The 19,028-nt window shown below is 47.2% G+C and overlaps 1 protein-coding gene across 1 annotated transcript in view; it reads right to left on the bottom strand.

Annotated features, from left to right (window-relative positions):
- LOC149328818 (uncharacterized) overlaps positions 1-15,890 on the bottom strand; it is a 70,337-nt gene extending 54,447 nt beyond the window's left edge. The window contains exon 1 of the mRNA XM_089559102.1: positions 15,752-15,890. Within this exon, the coding sequence (XP_089415228.1) occupies positions 15,752-15,890 (139 nt within the window). The remainder of the gene's footprint in view (positions 1-15,751) is intronic.
- Between the last annotated feature and the right edge of the window lie 3,138 nt (positions 15,891-19,028).

The raw sequence follows: 19,028 nt of genomic DNA, 5'->3' as shown, positions 1-19,028 counted from the left end.
TTGACGGTACCACGCGAGCATAAACGGTTTGCTCGATGAATGCTTTAAGAGAGCGAACCGGCAAACTCGGTGAGAGCTGCCGCATGCGCACAAGGCACACGACAGAGCGGCCATCGTCCACTAGCTGTTTCCAAAGCAAAGCGAAGGCTCTCGGATTCTTCGTTGCTATTGCGGTGCTTATCATGCCCGTCGCCTACGATCGAAGAGGGCAAGTGATACAAGCAGATGTCAGCGGGCTCAGTATTCCACAATCGAGTCTGAACAATGTGTTTGAAGGACACAGTCGCACAGGAAAAAGTGGCATAGCATGCGCAGCTTAGTCATAAAAAATCTGCATTCTAAAGATATGCCTTGCTCTAGCGCTGTTGAGAAGGGAAGCTTAGTTCCTTCTGCATAAGGGAGATAGGATTGGTGATGCAATCATCTCCTTGCATGCTAATGAGACCGCCTCGAGGATTTCGCGCTCGACTTTTCCCTCGCCTCTGCCAGCAATGCTTAGATCAGAAAGCAGCGGGTAGCAGGCGCATTCCCGGCAGTGTCGAGGCAAGTTAGCACCGTCCGTACGAAACAGAATTGTGGTGCTCTTTCAGTGCTTCATTAATACATCACCTTTTTTTGGCCAAGGTACATTTTTTCGCAGGTCGACCCGCTGGGCTAGCACAGTGGTTACGGCACTAGGCTGCTGGCCCGAAAAACGCGGGTTCGATCCGGAGTAAAATGGTGGTTTGAGCTAGTTGGTACATCTTTAAAAATTCACGAGCGCTGCGACTAGGAACAAGAACAGACAAGGAAGCGCTTGTCCTTGTCTTCCTTCTCTGTTCTTGTTCCTAGTCGCTGCGCTGGTGAAATTTTAAAGGGTTCGATCCCGGCCGCGGCGGCTGAATTTCGGTGGAGGCGAATTTCTAGAGGCCTGTGTACTTTGCGACGTCAGTGCTCGTTAGAGAACCCCAGGTAGTCGAAATTTCCGGAGCCCTTCACTACGGCGTCCTCATAGCCTGAGTTGCTTTTGGACGTTAAACCCCAATAAACCTAAAGCTTAACTTTTTCGCAGGTTAGCGGAATCCTTTACATATGCCACACCTGTGGCACAAGTAACGTAGGGGTTTTCATACTGCGTCGAACAGACCGGATGATAAGTCCTGCCACGTGCAACACGTGAGCACAGGCGTTAAAGCTTGCCGGAAGCGGAAACCGCAACATTTTCTCTGTGCCATCCAGCGACCTTTTTGATGGTGCACGGTATTTTATACGCATAAGGCATCACTTCAGTTTTTCTTTTTTCATCTGTCTTTGGGTCAACCCTTTGAACGCCTCGAACCTTAATCTTTTGCTACACCGTTGCGGCCACTGCTATCGAAAGCTGATTCGGAAATCGGAGGCCACCATACGTTCAAACTGGTTATCGAAGCTGGCCCTCACGCTATAGTGGCAACTATTCTGCAGTGCATTAAGGAAGCAGTTCTTAGCTATCCCTGTCTGGATAATATTGGAGTAAGCCGTTGAATAGGGTAATAAGGACCTCTCAGTTCTAGACGGGAAGCACCAGGCAATGTGATCATCGTCATGAAATGTTATTTGAAGTTCTAAATATTTAATCGAGTGGTTAGTGGGCAGTTCATACGTAAAACAAAAAGCACTCGAGAATGCTTTATAAGCTGTCAAAATTTGGTTTACAACCACTTGCACTGAGTTACTGGATGAAAGTTTCAAAAGGATCAAGAAGCTACACATGCAAGAATTCTTCCAACACGTTTGTCAAAAAGAACACCTTGCAATGTGTTGTCCAACTCTGCTAAAAATCTTTGGCACAATACTGGTGCTACGCTTGCCCGGATACAGATTACTTTTTTCTGAATGTACACCGAATCATTAAAATAAAAAACGGTGGGAGAAAGACAAATTGTTAACAGCTCAAGCACCTGTATTCCGTCTTTTGACTGTTTTTTTTTATGAAAACGTACCGACTGGCGAAGATTTCAACTATACTGCAATTAAACCTGTTTTGCCAGCTGCGGCCACTGTATCCCCGCAAATTTCTCAATCTCATCCGTCCACCTCAATTTTTGTCGCCTCCTGTTGCGCTTGACTTCTCTTGGAATCTACTCCGTTACCCTTAAGAACCAGCGGTTATCTTCCCTTCGCCTTACACGCCCTGCTCGTGCCCATTTGTTCTTGAGTTCGACTAGGATGTCATTAACGCGCGCATAATGAGCCTCGTAACTGTTCACTAAAACAAGAAGTGATGCGGTGACTGCGAGAGAATTTAGGGGAACTCTGAGCATGCGGCTGGCAGTTGGTGCCACGAGGCTTGTCCTTAAAGTTGCTGACGCTCATGCCAAATAATTAGATAAGAGAAAAAGCGAAAATTCGCCTAAGAATAACTTTAGGAGCAGTCAGGCTGATGATGGTCGAAGTGGCCTGTAGGTTTGTGCGTGTCCGATCAATCTCCCCGAGAGTGCCATTGGGCTCCGCCACCGGCCGCTGATGGAGCCAAAGGAGGACACTCGCGTGACATTGTTATAAAATTGAAAGGGTAAACACCGTGTGCAGTCAGGCTTGACCGTTTGGAAATTGGCAGTAGTTTTCTGAAAACAGGGCTAGTTGTTGGTTAGTCAACTATGCATGTTTGGGACTGAGAAGTAAAAGCGGATGTAGCCATTTAAAGCGAGCTATCATCTTGAAGAACGCAGAATCAAAGTAGCGTTTGGTCTGAAGTCGTCGAGAATCCCGTCGCCATGTTTCCAACGCTGTCATTAACGTTCATCTTAACATACGCACATGATGGTATCTCGCGTTCCAACGCCGGCAAAAAAAAAATCAAGAGGGCACTTTGTTCACCAAATGTGCGCTGAGGCGAAAGCCTTTTGTGTGATGTTGCTACTTGCGTCACTGATGTCTGGTTAAGATGTTAATTAAGCACTCAATTGTTTGCGAATCTTAAATGCTGGAGAGACTGGAGGGCGTTTGGGAGGCATCCGTCTGATTAGACGCTTCTCTCCAAAGGTGGTGGTGAAAACTATCTGAAAGAGGGGAGTTTGGGACACACAGGTGATTGGGTCCCCGCGAGGTCCCACTGCACTCAAGGGTTTATGTCCGGGAGGCTCATGACGCTGGCAGCCCGGCGATGGCTTGCTTGGCCGGGTCCGCAGAACGCAGTAGGGTCTCCCAAGCCTCCCATGTGATAAGGTGCTCCATGCCTCGCGGGGGATGATCCGCCCGGCAGAGGAAAAAGATATGGTCGACAGTGGCTTTGGGCTGGTGCAGAGGATAGAGAAGGGGTTTGTGTGGACTATGTGATAGGGCGAGTGTATATAAGGGCAGGGTAAAGTGCGTGTTTGGAGCCACCTCCAAAGTGTCTCATGATAATTGTCGAGGGAGGGATGGGGTGGAGGGTAGAGCCTAAGCTCGGTTTTGCAGGCCTGCGTCTTTTTCTGAGTGAGTGCATGCGCTCCCGCGAGAACCATAAGTCGGAGGCCACCGGTGCTCGGTTGAGTGAACCTCGGGCTAAACCGTTGGCGGCTTTCGAGATTCCCAGGTTCTGCAAACACTCTCCAGCGTCCTAGACAAGGACTACATATGCGTTGGCAGAAAGTTGCGTAACCATTAGTACGCTCGGTTGCGGAACGGAAGAATGGTGGTTCGAATCAAATCGCGCAGAAAGATTTTTTCTGGTCTGACTAGAAAAAGCATGACACCTCTGCTGATAACCTTCTGCTGACAACCTTCTGTCGACAACGACGAGGCATTAAAGGCTTTCGCCTTAAAACCGGTACCTAGCGTTCAGCGCAACGCATTCGGTATCTCTGTGGCACTGCGTATGCCTGACTAAATGCGTAGCTTTCAAGCAGAACGTGTTCCTCGAGTGATTAGTTTGCGAGGGTACCAACCGCACATGCGAAATGGTAGGTGTGCTCTTGCGGTTGGTCTCTCACAGTGGCCTGTGGATGCGCATATGGCGAACCAAAAGTCCCTTGTAATTCATTGCGCGTTCGCTGACGATTCTACCTTCGAAAACCAAAAAAAAAGAGTTCGTTTCACCGGATTAAATTGCAGGCGCTACATATCTTTACTGGAATAGAGAACGCCGGCGCGGTATCTCAGTGACGCGGGTTCGATCCCGGCCGCGGCGGCTGAATTTCTTTGGAGAAGAAATTCTAGAGGCCCGTGTACTGTGCGATGTCAGTGCACGTTAAAGAACCCCAGGTGGTCGAAATTATCCGGACCCCTCCACTACGGCGTCCCTCATAGCCTGAGTTGCTTCGGGACGTTAAACCCCAATAAACCAATAAACCAGAATAGAGAACGAGATGCACCTGCTGAATCAGGGCAGTCAGAGCAGAAGATAGGTTTGATTGCTCGGCAGCTTGCTTTACAAGTTACTTTCCATGTGCCCCATCCTGAACTGCGCCCGCAATATTTTGGCTCTTTTAATGTATTTATCACGACTATTCATTCCAAAAGCCGCCGCGGTGGCTCAGTGGTTATGGTGCTCGGCTGCTGACCCAAAAGACGCGGGTTCGATCCCGGCCGCGGCGGCTGGAATTTCTTTGGAGGAGAAATTCTAGAGGCCCATGTACTGTGCGATGTCAGTGCACGTTAAAGAACCCCAGGTGGTCGAAATTTCCGGAGCCCTTCACTACGGCGTCTCTCATAGCCTTAGTCGCTTTGGGACGTTAACCCCCATAAACCAAACGAAACCATATTCATTCCAAAAAAAGGGCTGAGTGGTACTTGACAACCTCAAGGTAGACGAGACAAAGCATTTCTGAAAACAACATGCATTACTTTACTTACCTCTTGTAATCAAGTGGTTATGCTGTCGTTATCCTTTGAGTTTTCATTTTCTTCTTACTCATGCCTAGAATGAACCTTAAGCTGGTAATGTGCGCCTAACTAGGTCTATTGTCTTCCCTGACTTCTCTTGCTTTCCTGTTTAATTATGCAGCAACTACTTTTTACTCTAGTGTTACGCAAACCGAACACAATTACGCTTAGTTCGATTGGTCGTGTGCCTTTGTATTTAGCGGCAGTGGTGGCCATGGAACTGCCTCAAAAACACTCTTGTCTCGAGGCCCCCAGTAGGCTATGTTGCTTTCGTGAGCAGCCGTCCTGGCCGCCCGTCGTTTTCACCTCTATCCCGTTATGCTTCACTTCCACGCGGTGACCAAAGATTCAGTTTCGGTGTAGAAGTCAGGAATTTTGATATAGTGAAGTGACATTTTTTGACTCGTTTTTTATCGGACATGAACCTCGCCTTCTGGCAATTTTCACAGTCTAAACTGAGCCCTGAAAAATATAAACTGGTGGCACGCTATAGTTAGGAAATCAGACTACGAATGTGCTGCATGTCATCGTACGTAATTTTTACAATGAAACCTGCACATCTCGCCGTCTGTTGTAAACACCGCTAACGTAGCCATTCTGGTTTGTCGTAGCCGAAAGTTCCATGTGGGTTTGTAGGCTGGTAGGAATCGAAAGAGAAAAAAGCCCTTCAGGTGGCATCCTTGACAACGTAACACAAGATGAACACAGAGGAGAGGGGGAGCTTCAGTCTGTAGGCAATTAGTGTGAGGCAGCCGCTCGACCTTTGTTCCTTTTTTTTTAAGAATGCTATTAGGTGACCTTCTGCCAAAAAGGCCACATCAGAGGGAATAAACTCTCGGCCGGTTATCTCTGGGGACGTGTCTGGTAGCTTGGAAATAGGGCTCTCATTATGATGGCATGTGGTAAAGGCAATATTGGCACTTCTTCCCGCGAGGTGTGACTGAGTGTGGAATTTTTTTGGGCAAAGGATCGCTTTAGCGTAGCAATTGCCCTGCAGAAACCTTTGGCCTCTGTATGGGGCCTCTGTATCGCTTTATGCAATGTAATGTTTTCTTTCCTGCGCAGGTCAGATGCTGGAACGAGCAAGCTGGCTGCGAAGCCGTCATGGCTGCTTCAGAGCTGAGCAAACATTTCCACAGTGAATGTCGCTATCACTCGACCACATGTTTAAAGTGCTCGGCGTCTGTTCTCTGCGAAGACATCTGGACACACCTAATGACCGATTGCAGCGCCTCAATCCTGTCCGCATCGTCTTCGGATCAGCATGAGTCGTACAACAGGAGTGAGCCGGTGGAGTTAGAAAATTTCAAAAAACTGCTCGACCAACGCACGGCTGACATGAAAGATTGTGTGGAGCAATTACTCTACGACCACATGGTCCAGAACCAGACACTTGGCGAAGTTCGTAGCTGCGTAGAAGCACTCAAGGAAGGAACAAGGACAGCGTTTGCCGAAGCGTCATTACACAGGAGTGAAAGTTCCGTAGGAAGTGTAGCTGACCCCGCCGGTGCTGATGAAATGGACGTGAGCGAGTCCTCAAAACCACCAAGTGGAGAGCTCAAGGAAGTCTCTGGGAGAATGCACAAAGTACAGGAAACACTCAGACATGAAATGAAAACAGCCGTAGGTCGAATTCGTAGCGACGTATCGCGAAACACTGCGAAAATTATGATGATGCACTCCGAATTGATTGAAGCCAGTCGAGAAGTACTGAACCGCCTCGAGGCCATGCTAGCACAGACATCGCTTGAAAGGGCTCTTTACCGATTCGCTGTGGTAGGAATCGGACGTTTGCGGGACATGGCAACCTGTTACGGGTCGTCCCATTTTCTCGCCCCCCGTGTTTACCTGCGAGGCTACTTTATGTCACCTGGTGTTCGCCTCCTGCAACGCGGAGAAACTGTGTCGTTGCATCCTTGGATTGTTGTGCACAGGGGCGAACACGACGAATCTCTCGAATGGCCCTTGAGGATGGCTATCAAGTTCAGTGCCATACACCCGGACTCGGGAATAGAGCGGGCGGATAGCCTGATACACCCTGCCAGCGAAATTGTTTCTGGACCGGAGATATCACAGAATGAACTCCAATTGCGCAAGTTACCGCCTTCTTTTCTCTTCAGCGAGCTTGAGGGGGACGGGTTCGTGAAAGACGACCGCCTTCTTCTGAGGTACGATCTGATTTCGCGAAGACGAGGGAGCTAAACGCTCATTTCGTTTCTCTATATTTAGGCATGCTGAATCCTGCCCAGGTATAAAAGAAATTCGTGTTGACATGCATGAAACATATTGTGTGCAAGAAATAGTACAACTTTATTTGCCGGACGGAAACTTTTACTTATGTTTTATTGCTTTGTATAGATGTTCCAGGAAAGATGTTTTAGTAAAAAAAAAGCTAACGACGCTTGCATTGTGCTGCGTCGACTTTGCTGTGTGCGAGTGCTGCATTTTAGCACTATCCGCCTGTAAGACTATTTCTGGGCCTCTGCACGTTCTATCTTACGCTGCTCGGAGCTCTTTGCCTAATGAGGCTCACTCATTTCACTCATTTAAGTTTTATTCATTTCAAGCATCGTGTGGAGAAGTGGCCCCGGGAAAAGCCGTTGAACAAAGTTCTGAAGATTCCTACGAGCAATAGGAGTGCCATTGAAGCGAGCAGTGGAAAAAAAACAGAGCCGGATATTGCACTTGTCCAACAGCTCATCTGTTTTTTTCAACGCTAGCCACACGCATTTGTCCGACTTATCGGGGCTCTCTGCTATCTTGCTTTCTTACTTTACCTCGTTGCTGGCCTTCGCGCCGGCTTCAAGCTTCGAAGGACCGAATTGCATTGGTGTCAATCTACGACGAAATGCGGATCAACAAAAGTTGGACTTCGACTGTCCAAAACCTACCAACGGGAAGCCAGTAATGCGACTGACATTAAAATACGCACACAGTGGATCTATTTGCACCCGTTTCGGTGCGCGCCTGCCAATGATATTGCTGCGCTCAAGAACGAGAAATGACCTAATGCAGCACTCGTTCTCGGGTAATAAAAACATGGCTCTTCCGCAGTAAAAGGTAGATTCTCTGAACAAGCTCCTCCGCAGTAGCTCCACGTGCCTAAAAAAAATTGCCGGTCAAGACGGGCCGCACACCACTAAAGACTCTACGATGATGTCGTAGGTGATTGCTGCACCATGAGGGGTCGCCGGTGTCCCATTCTGTCTTGTTAACAAGTGAAGTTGGGCGACCTGCACATCTTGCAATGTTGATCTAAACTGAGCATTAGCCGTAGAGAAAGGGATTGGCAAAGAGCAGATAATCCCACAGGGCCGAGCGGCCCATTTGAATAGCGCAGCACGCGGCTAGGTGAGAAACATCCCATTTTTCTTTTTAGGAGCGCGTAGTTTGAAAGCTAACATGCGCTGCGACGTTCCGCGCCGTGATGGAGCGATAATTCGTTTCTGCGTGGTCTGCTATTAATGTTTGTTTAATTTCGCTCGAGAAAAATCACATTCTGGTAGCTTCCGGGAAAATCCCATACCGGAAATATCGCATACCGGCCATGAACGCTGCTGCGCCGCGGATTTCAGCAAACAGTGCCAATCCAGAAAAAGACATCATGCGCTTTGTGAAATGAGCTTTATTTTGTTCCATATAAACAAAAAAAAGAATACGACACAGTTTCCGTCACCATTTTGCACAGCAACAAGCTCGTTACCCGCTTATTGTGCGTCCGTTGTTACGACAACTCTGCTCACAGCAATGGTCTGAAAATTGGTCTGAATTGACTGAAAATCTCAAAATTGTAAATTACGGGCAGTTGTAATTCTGATTTACCTAATACAAAAGCTGTGTGAACAGGCGAGACGCGCGAAAGCTATGGAATCGCAAACAAGGACAACATGCTTTTGCGAACCTTTCATGCGGAACATTGATGGAGATGATATCTTCCAGTCATTAACAAACATTGCTCCATTCCCCGACATTATACTCTACCTCTGAAAGCTGTAAGTTCCATTCCACGGACAAGTCTGCGCCTTGTTTGACGAATGTTTGGCACCGTGACGATACAACACAGGCTCTCAACCAATTCCTGACAGTGTTTTAGGAGCACTGAAGACAAATTCGCGGGTGCAATGCATGTCTTTAGAAGCGTAGCAAAGAATTTTCGGTGCACCATCAGCTCCAGGATTTGAAGCTTTTCGAAAGTCCTACCAGTTTAGTTTTTGTTTCCCTGTCCTTCTGAAAAGCGCAGTCCCGTGCTGTCAGGACAGATGAGTGAGTTTTCGACGCACAAGTTGGCAGTTTTTCATCTTTTCATCCTTGAAAATTACGCAGCCTTGAAAATTACGCTCGCGCACTAATCACACAAGAACGTTTTTTTTTCGACAGTTTTGCCTATTTTTCTGAACTTGACCGCATTTTACCGAACCATCAACGAATACCACTCAAAAGAAGTCGCGTATTGTTGGGGTCCACAAAAAATCTTCACGTCCCCGTAAAGCTCAACGCGCAACCATGAGAAACAAGACGTGGGTATGCGCTTTGCCAACTGCTTAAGTGGAGGCACCGGCCGGCGGGCTCCGGCTAAACTGCTTGAAAACAGAGATGTTGGGCAAAAAAAAAAAATCATTCCTCACCTTGCCACGGTCAGAAAAAGGGCACATGTTCTTATATATTTCGAGTTAACCCGGTCCCGTGCCAGGTGCGACCCCAGGTGCGGACGCCGTCCCGTGCTACGCCTGGCTTATTTTGGGATCTAATCCGCTATCTTCAAGGACCTTCGGTTATCTTGCCTACCGCATTACATGCCCTGAAGAAGGCCATTTCTCCTCAGCTTGGATGTCATTACCTCCCGTTTGTTCCCTGACACAATCTGCGCTCTTTGTGTCTCTTAACGTTAAAGCTATCATTTGTTTTTGCACAGCTCGCTGCTTTCTTCTTATTTTCAACTGAACCCTCTTCGTAAGGTTCCAGGTTTGTGCCCAATAGGAGTTTTATATATACTTTTCTGTTATATCCTTTTCTATTAAGGAGTATTGTTAAACAGCGATTCTTTATCTGAGAGAACCTGAGAGAGAGGTTTTCTTATACCACAAAAGAAAAAAAATTAGAAACAATAATTTTTTATTTTATTTAAACAAAAAATTTCTGTGCTTTGTTGTTAAAAAATAAGTGGCGAACGGTACAGATGTTATACCATTACTCAGTCTTTGAATGTTAGCGTTTATGCGAGCAATATTCATTTCGATACCAGGGGAAACAAGCCGACGGCTGAGATATCCCACCATGGCATGACCGCGAAGGTCAAAGCACCTGCCCAGACATTTCACCCGTGATTTTAGCGGCATTCGTTACTCCGTTGTGGGAAGTGGCTTTGTTTCGCCCTCAGTACCGTCCTTCAAGGCGGCTGGCCAGCGCTCCTTGTCAGGCCAAAAAGGGATGGATGATCCCCTCGCTGGCAGCGCTGTTTCCCATGGTGGGATAGACATGAATGGGTGGCACTTTGCCACCCCGACGAGGTTGCTGGTCACCGGAACCGCAGGTGAATGGCATCACCGTCGTCGCCGCGACAACAAAAAAAAAACGGTGGGGGCACGGCACGACCACGATTCCGCGACAATCACTATGAATTGTGCTCATATAAGTACCGTAGTGTAGAACGTGGAATTGTGTGAAATAAGACAGCCACTAGCACGGTGAACGTACAAAGTAGGGGACTACTTGAGGCATCAAGGAGGAAAAAGCTTTAGAGTTCTAGGTCAAAATACATCTCGCCCTATGAGTGCCCGAGAACGGACGTTCGGGAAAATGTGCAAAGGCTTTTGGGGAGGGAGGGGGGGGGGGGCGAATGCCCTCTCCACCCCCCACCCCCACCCCCCTTAGGACCGCCACTGATTCCATATCTTCGTAGAAGCTTTCGACGATGTGATCATTATGGCTGGATATAGGTGCGTGCGCCAGTGCCACCTTCAGTTTGCACCTGTTATTAAGCGTAATTACGATAACTGGCACCCCGTCGTTAATATTGTAAAATTCCTGTATGTTGCCAACTATAATCCTGACTGATGAGTTATCCCTGACCTAGTTTTCGTCTGTGAGGCCCAGGACTCATATCAGGTCATAACGCAATACCACAGAGGTCTACGAGCGCGCCTGCCTCCTCCGCACGATTCTCACAGCAGAGGACAGACTACCACGTGGCGATGGCTGCAGACGCAGTCGATGCCGAACCCGTGGCGTGGACATGCTCTAGCGTGTTCCCCGATATGGTAAACCCGCTATATTAATTATGCTGTGAGCCTGTCACTTTGGACCACATAATCTGGGACTGCTCAGGGGATCTGCCTCCGGTAGGTCTAGTTACATCTCCCTCTCGTGAACAATGGGAGGCTGTTCTGGCCAGCTCGGGAGGGCTGAATTTACCTAGTAGACCCGTAAGTTGATTTGGGGGCAAGTAAACTTGTTTCTGTTTTCTCATCTGTACGCTAATACACGACAGCATAGTGCGTGCCCGCCCTTTAGTACTGCATATGCCTCATCTGTCCTCCTAGCCTCACTCAGACCTTTTTTTTCTAGATGCTTTTGGGGAGACTATCTTTCTGCTTGTATTCCTATATCCTGATTCTACGGTCTCGAAACGTTTGATTTTTACTGGGTCTGAGACATTCCATTCTTTTTTCGTGGATATGGGGAGGTGCGGTGCCCGTCAAAAGTATACAGCCCAAGGTGCTTGCTTCTAAGCTGTTTACCGTGGCTCCCAAGCACATCAAGCGGTCAAAACCTTGGGAGGATTGAGGAAACAAAGTCGTTCCTCCTTCAAAAGATTACAGTCGCCGTGGATGTATAACGAGGCATGCTGCAGGCCTCACAAGAAAACCCCTTGGGTTGTGTACTTTTGACGGGGGGTGTACGTAGCTAGCAGGGTATAGCCGCATCAACGCGCTTTTGTAAAAAATGAAACTTAGTTCATGACGAATTCGGCAAGTTCTGGCAGTAGCCATCAAAGTCTGACAGCATTGTCAGCAAGCTGGAAAATTCCAGTATTGATATTGACGATCCTTGAGCGACGATGATGATGTGTGATGATCGTGAAAAGATTTAACAACTGGTTTAAATCAGTATATAATTGTGCACGTGTATGAATCTTCCCGATGACAGAGTGTGCAGTGGCAATGCAAAAGATTGCGATAACAGAGCCTGGTATTTTGATTTTTCTTCTGCGTATAGGCATTAAAAACTGCGTGGCCCATGTAACATTTCAGACATGTTTCACAAAAGCTATGCGTATCAGTTGTGCCCGCTATGCACAGAATATTCACTATGCAACTTGTAACTATGTAACTGTGAAACTCCGTGCGCTTCCTACAGATTGGTCGCATGCAAGGATCCCCGATTAAGAGAGGTGGAAACAAGTAGCTGGTTGAGACCTAAAGCCCAATTTTCATAAAAGCGCGCTGTAAAATTATAGTACATGGAATAAAAAAATCAGTTACGTGTTACCTAGAAGAGGATAACTTCATGTAACAAGACATTAATTCCCGACCAGGGCCGAGAAGTTTCAACAAATTAGTAGAAATTACGCATCAACTCCCACAATAATGGTGGACTTCAAGGTTGTATATTATTTACATATTTCGCAGAGACTTTTCTCTAGGTATTGCATCCTCGATTTATTGAAAAGCCTAAGCTATATGATAATAATTTCGAAATTGTTTCCTTCATTTAAGCTTACCTCTCTCATCGCACTCAGTTTTGTTAGTAAACATACTGCAGAATCAGATCATCTGGACTTCGTCTCAGGAATACCACAATAGTCTGTTGGCCCTGCGCTGGTCTTCAAGCGTGTAAACCTTATTGATCAGTGAACGGAGCCAGGAAACGCTACCATGATTTTTAGCAGCAGAATGTGCACTTTATACCAGTTAAACTGACGGCCAGATAACCCTAAGAAGATCACTTGAGAACTTTGTGACTTGGTGGCATGCAGTTACTTTGGCGGAATACATCACGTACTATAACCGACAATCTGTCCCACCATAACTGATAGAAACTGCGATGTTATTTGAAATATAAGGTGTGCGGCACCGACATAAGATGGTCCGACAGTGTTAAGTATCTAGGTATTACAATAATGCTGTCACTGGGATTGTACACTCATAATAATACTATTGCCAACAAAGCTTTCGAAGAGGTCGTCTTCCTTACAATAAAGCTTGGCAGGAAGGTCTACAGATGTCAAATTACTCCGCAGTGAAAACTAATGAGGAAAATTCTGAGAATGCAAAACATACTTTGGAATCCGAACCAAGAATATCTGTGTGAAGCTTTAGAGAAAGTACAGAATATGACACTCAGGTTTGGCGAATATAAATATTCCAGTTATCACAGCGTAACGACTCTCCGCGTTCAAGCACGTTTGTCTACCTCGGCTATTCGGCGGTAGGTAGCATGTTTCAGTTTAATTGTGCAGCTTATTCATTACCTTATATATAATGCCATTTTAAGGGCCCATTGTGATGCAATTTTCCCGAGGCGAAAAATTTCAGTTTAAAATTCACGTTGCTTTCTAAAATGACAACAAAAATTAGCCTGATTTGCCGCGACTAAGCAAACCAGGGAAGGAGACAGAGGGACTGGTTAAAACATACACAGCGGAAGCCAACAGTCAACTAAAACAAACAGTATGGGGGATGTTTTTTGTGGTGTTCATCAATGAGAAAATAATAGGCTAAATATTTTAAAGATAACTGATTAGAAAGCAGAAAAAAAACAAGCCGCCGGTGGCGTACGAACCCACTACTCCCAACGGCGGCATGTGGTTGTTGTTAATTTGATTTTAACAAGTTATCTTTAAAGTAACTAAAATAATTCAAAAGGCTGTTGAACAAAGCAATTCTAGCAGTGTAATTACGGACTAACAGTGTAGCCACGGCGAAGAATTACACACTCAGCTACCATTTTTAAACACTTGCGTTCTTTCGCTGTGGCTGACTTAATACGAGTGCTAAAAATTCCACCTGACAGCTGGAACAGGGGTTGCTGCTCGTAATTTTTTGTATTCACAAGATTCCTACCCTTAACTACGGTAGCTGCTTGCTTTCTGCCCCTTTATTTTTGTTTGCCTCTTCAAGTCGGTAAAGAGCCGTTTCAGTCCTCCACTTAAATAATGTTTCAACTGTCGTTTCACGACGTACAAGACGACTGAGTATGTTGTACAAGGCACTACGAGAGCTTGAAAAACTTCATTACTCTCGGCATTTTTTTTTTCGTCACACTTGATGGCCTGTTTTAACGTATCAGAGAAAAAGGGCGTTTTTTTTTTCTTTTTGTAATCGCTTGAAAACCATAAGAGGGAATAAAGCCCTTTAACCGGCTGCTTTATGGCACTGATGTCGCATGCTGACAGCGAAGAAGTTACGGCGCAAGAGGAGCGGTGTGTAATAAATGGCACCGTACTTGAGTACAAGATACCTGACAAGTTGGAATTATTGTCGCCTTCCACACATACTTCCAAAAAGGCGAAAACTTTTGATTGGCTGCAGGTGCAGAGAGAAGGTAGTGGAAGCGCCAAAAGATGACGCCGTTTCGGAGAATACCTGAGCTCTGAGACCTGTGCGCATGCTCCTGCCAACAGCCGCGGCTGGCACTGTTCAGTACTTCTCACTGAGCAGAACAGGCAAAGACGCGCAAAAAAATTCGCTGTGGCTTAGCTTGGTTAAGCCCGGTAATTGCGAAAGCAATATCCGTGCATACGCCATCGTTCAGCTGGTAGTGTAGCTGGTGGCGGTGCTTGTGGTTAGACTTTTGGCGATGCATCAGTTATAAAATCCAATCCAATTCAATCCATTTCAATCCAATCCAATCCAATCAAATCAAATCAAATCCAATATAATTTAATCTATTCTAATACAATCCAATCCAATCCAGTCCAGTCAGGCCGCCATTCATGTACACCGCCGTCGCACACGGACGGCGCGAGATCGCGAAGCAATGTTAAGCCGCTGGTGATTGGCACAGCTACTGCTTTCTAGCGACGTGGGTCGAGCCTAATCTCTTCGGCGTAATGCCACAATCGCGCTCCTAGCGGAGAGCGCAGGAGTTAGGTGCCCGTTGTGGAACCGCCGCGGCTTGCGACGGCGTGAGTCGGTCGCCCTTCTGTTCGGCGTGACGTCACAAAGCACCTGTTGCGCTCCTAGCGTAGAGCGCAGGGTTTAGGCGCCGGTGGTGACACCGCCGCGGCTTGCGACGGTGCGAGTCGGTCGCCCTTCTCTTCGGCGTGACGGCACAAAGCACTTGTTGCGCTCCTAGCGGAGAACGCAGCAGTTAGGCGCCGGTGGTGGCACCGCCGCGGCTTGCGACGGCGCGAGTCGGTCGCCCTTCTCTTCGGCGTGATGTCACACATGGCGTCACACAGAGGTCAACTAAAGGTCAATGATGGCTCCGCCGCGCCACGGCAAAGGCTGGAAGTGCAAGTAGTAAAGCTTTCGCTTTAAAAAGGAAGCGGACATTATGCTTGCTGCGTAACGGCCGTATGACGGCCACTGGAATTGGAGCAATGATTTAATGCATGCCTATTTTTCCGACTGTATCGTCGATTTTCCGTCACTATAGTTGTGTGATATAACCGATGAAAGGTGCGAAACTGCATAGCCACAACACCATTAAAATCACGTGCCCGCCTGCTAGGTCACGTGGCAAAAAGGAAACGTGGCAAAAGGAAGGTCGGCCCCAAGTGCACTTTCCGAGTGAATGCAAAATCACCCGCGTAACGTACGCGGCGGTCGTTGATGCATTCAAGTACAAAGTGACAAATGCTTGTTCAGGTCAGGATGAGAGAGAAAGAAAAACTTTATTATAAGGAATTCGGGGCACATTCCTGCGTCCCTGCCGGACTCCACGGAACTTAAGGTTTTACGTTCCCGAAGTCCATTGCACTGACAGGCCGGCAAGATGGCGGTGTTCTGCACGGCCGGGTCCTCCGAACGCAGCAGGGTCTTCCAGTCCTCCCAAGTCTCGAGGAGGTAAGGATGCGTTGTCGCAACCGAATGGAAAGTGACGTCAAGGCGTGTCCGAGACATGACTGGCCATTGCCTTTGGAAAAATTGTTAAGAAATGCGGGTAGACTCTTGCTTCGCGTCTGTAATTTTCATTATTTTGAAACATAGTGGAGAAGAGGAAGTGAAGTCAGCAGCTAAAATGATAGGAGGTCAGAAAAGTTGATTTGCGTTCCCTTTACGACGTCGTAATGCTCACCGACAAACCTTTGAACGCAGAATGGTGGCCTGTAGCCAGCCTCTAGAACCAGCGTATCATGTGTCAGATAACACTGTTGTCAATGACTGAACGCTCGACTCAATTAGTTTTTCTGACACCTCTCACAAAGCCACCAGCCCCCCCTTTTTCCCTTTCGTCTTTACGGGGTAACAAAAAACAGAGCTGAAGCGTTCAGCTCATTACTGTCTACGTCAGGAGGAAGCCATGAGTACATGAACAGAACAAGTATGGACGAAGTCCTTAATGAAGTTTTGCTTGTTTATTATGCTTCTGAACTGGCCAGTAATTATCGAAAATTTTCATTGTGCTTCCGTCAGGCCTAACTATTTGCGACAGTCGCCTGCAATTAATAACACACGCCATGTTATCACCGAAGCTTCTCTCACCCGATATAATTGTGTCAAAGCTGAGTAACCGGCCTTGCCCACAGTCGCCTATTCCGCGCCCCTTTTCCTTGGGGCTACTTGAGAACTCAGTTCATGAAAAGGGACGCAATTGTAGCTCTGAAAATTCTCTGAAACTCCTAAAAATTTTCCTTTTACCACAGCTTACACCTGATATTCTGTCAAAAATTTCGCGAATGTAACATTACAGAAATTTTATCGAACCACGATTTCGAGCTTATTTATTTAAGTAATGAGCGAACTGAAGATGACGAAGATGCAGCTCATATTCTTGAAAAATTACACGGCTGGAAGAAGATTGTTAATGAATCGTGATATCGGGGTTATTTATTTAAGAAATGAGGAAACCGAAGATGTCGAAGTATAGCTGTTTGGTTTCCGCCCTCGAGTGAGTTCAATATAGAGAGCAGGTCTGGGTAGTTTTAAGACAGTCGCATAGAGCCGGAAGACAGGTGAAAAAAATAGTACCTTTTTGAATGCTTTGAACCATCTGTAAAGTGTTACAGTCGAACTTTGATATATCGAACTTCGATAAAATCGTGAAACACTTCGATATATTCCCAATTTGACACACAAAATGGGCCAGTAGACAGGCTTACCTGAAACCTAGAAGGGAGAATAGATTGCCACCGATTTACTGACACGTCTCTCGCATCGAAGCACTGCTTACCAGTGTGTCGGCTTCGCAGCGCTCGTTAAGCTTCGATAGGCGAAACCAGTTTATCACTGAACCTGCTGCGGAAAATGCTTTCGAACTATCCTCAGCGTAAAAAATCTAATAATTTTACCAGTGCACTATGGCTAGAATAATCACGCATTAAATTTAATAAGGCGCAGTTGCTTTCTACCAAGCTTGGGCAGCGAAGCATGCAACGCAACTGCTGCTGTAAAGCTGCAGTTATGCTGGCTACATCCGATTTCCGCGATGTGGCGTAGATAATGAATCCAAGAGACCGCTTGTCACCCTGAAGCACACTCCACCTTCACTTCTTCACGCGGTGTCAGGTACTAACGCTACCAGCAGGTGCCGCCCCACGCATCGCAACTCACCCGTCCTCGCACGTAGGAAGTGAACGAAAGAGCGCTGTTTGAAGAAAGGCCACTCGCAGGGGCGCAGAGTGCAGTTCGGTATATCGAACGACCAGTGAAATCCCAGTTAGATATAAGCAGGGCGTCTTTTCGTCTCGCCCACAACGAGGAAAAGTTGGCTGAGGTTGGAAAAGAGGCAAATACAGGAAAATGTTCGGAGAATAGTCTAGTGTTAAGAATGAAAGAAATCCCCGGAACAGCATGATGGCAGAAGTTTAATGGATGACCAGCGCTCTTGATAATCGAAACTTCGCACTCATAAACAGAAGCATTGTCTCCTGTAGGCTCGACATTTACACTGCGGGAACGCTGTTGAATTACTTCATTAAATTTCCTCCCAAGTCGCTGCGGTACAGCCACGCCTGCCAATCACTGTCGAAGCGGCGGATCAACAACAACATACGCAACCTCTCTCTATGTGTGGTTTTATTTCGAAAGCAATTCTACGCTCCTGAACGGCCCTTCGCGTAGCGGCGGCCGGTAGCCACGTGTGGCATTTAGAAGGACCTTTGACGTCATGGCATGCCTAGTGACGTCATAGCGTAAATTCATACCAGGGTGAGAGATGCGCTACCAAATCGAGTCGTCGCGCAGGGGCGGCCGGTAGCCACGCGTGATCTGTAGACGCGGAGCACAGCGTTCTTTCTTTAGACGAGGCGCGGCGTGTTCATTTCGTTAGAGGTACTGCGCCCGCTTTGGAAACCTGCCAGGCTTGTCCAAAGCTAAGTCCCCGCCAATTTTTTGCATCCCTTGATATTCGTACCCATGAGTAGAGCATTACTGAAGTCAAGCGCGACAACAATACATGCTTTGCACGGGACACGCCTGGATGGAGAAGTTTGGCTTGGTTTGGTTTATTAGGGTCTAACGTCCCAAAGCGACTCAGGCTATGAGGGACGCCGTAGTGAAGGTCTCCGGAAATTTCCACCTGGGGTTCTTTAAAGTGCAGTAATATGGCACAGTACACGGGCCTCTAGAATTTCGCCTCCATCGGAATTCAGCCGCCGCGGCCCGGATCGAACCCGCGTCTTTCGGGCCAGCAGCCGAGCGCCTCGCCACCGCGGCGGATTAGAGAAGTAATAAAGCACACGTAGAGTATACTGCATGTTTTTCATCGTAACGCCAGAGAAATTCAGGGAAGTAAATAAGCTGTTCATTCGACGCCTCTCCGGAGATTACAAAAAAAATAGCAAGTCCGCAACCGCAGTGTGTAAAGCAAGAGTCAGGTGGAAGCCAAAAATGTCAGCTGGTTCTCGCTCTTATCGTTTCCAAACAGTTTCGAGAGCATAACTAGGCCAACAGTCGATACTTTTAAGCCGATAACGAAGGGATCGTGATAATCGCGGGGATGTGAAAAAGAAAGCGATAACAAATCAAGTGACGCACACTGTCAGCCCCAGAGGGGATTTCGTAAAGCGCCGAGTGCCAGCGAGCGTAGGGCGGTGATCT

Source organism: Amblyomma mixtum, chromosome 9 (genome assembly GCF_055824585.1).
Source record: "Amblyomma mixtum isolate Tamu chromosome 9, ASM5582458v1, whole genome shotgun sequence".
NCBI lineage: Eukaryota > Metazoa > Arthropoda > Arachnida > Ixodida > Ixodidae > Amblyomma > Amblyomma mixtum.
The sequence above is the reverse complement of the archived record's forward strand: the minus strand, read 5'-3'. Positions and strand labels throughout refer to the sequence as shown.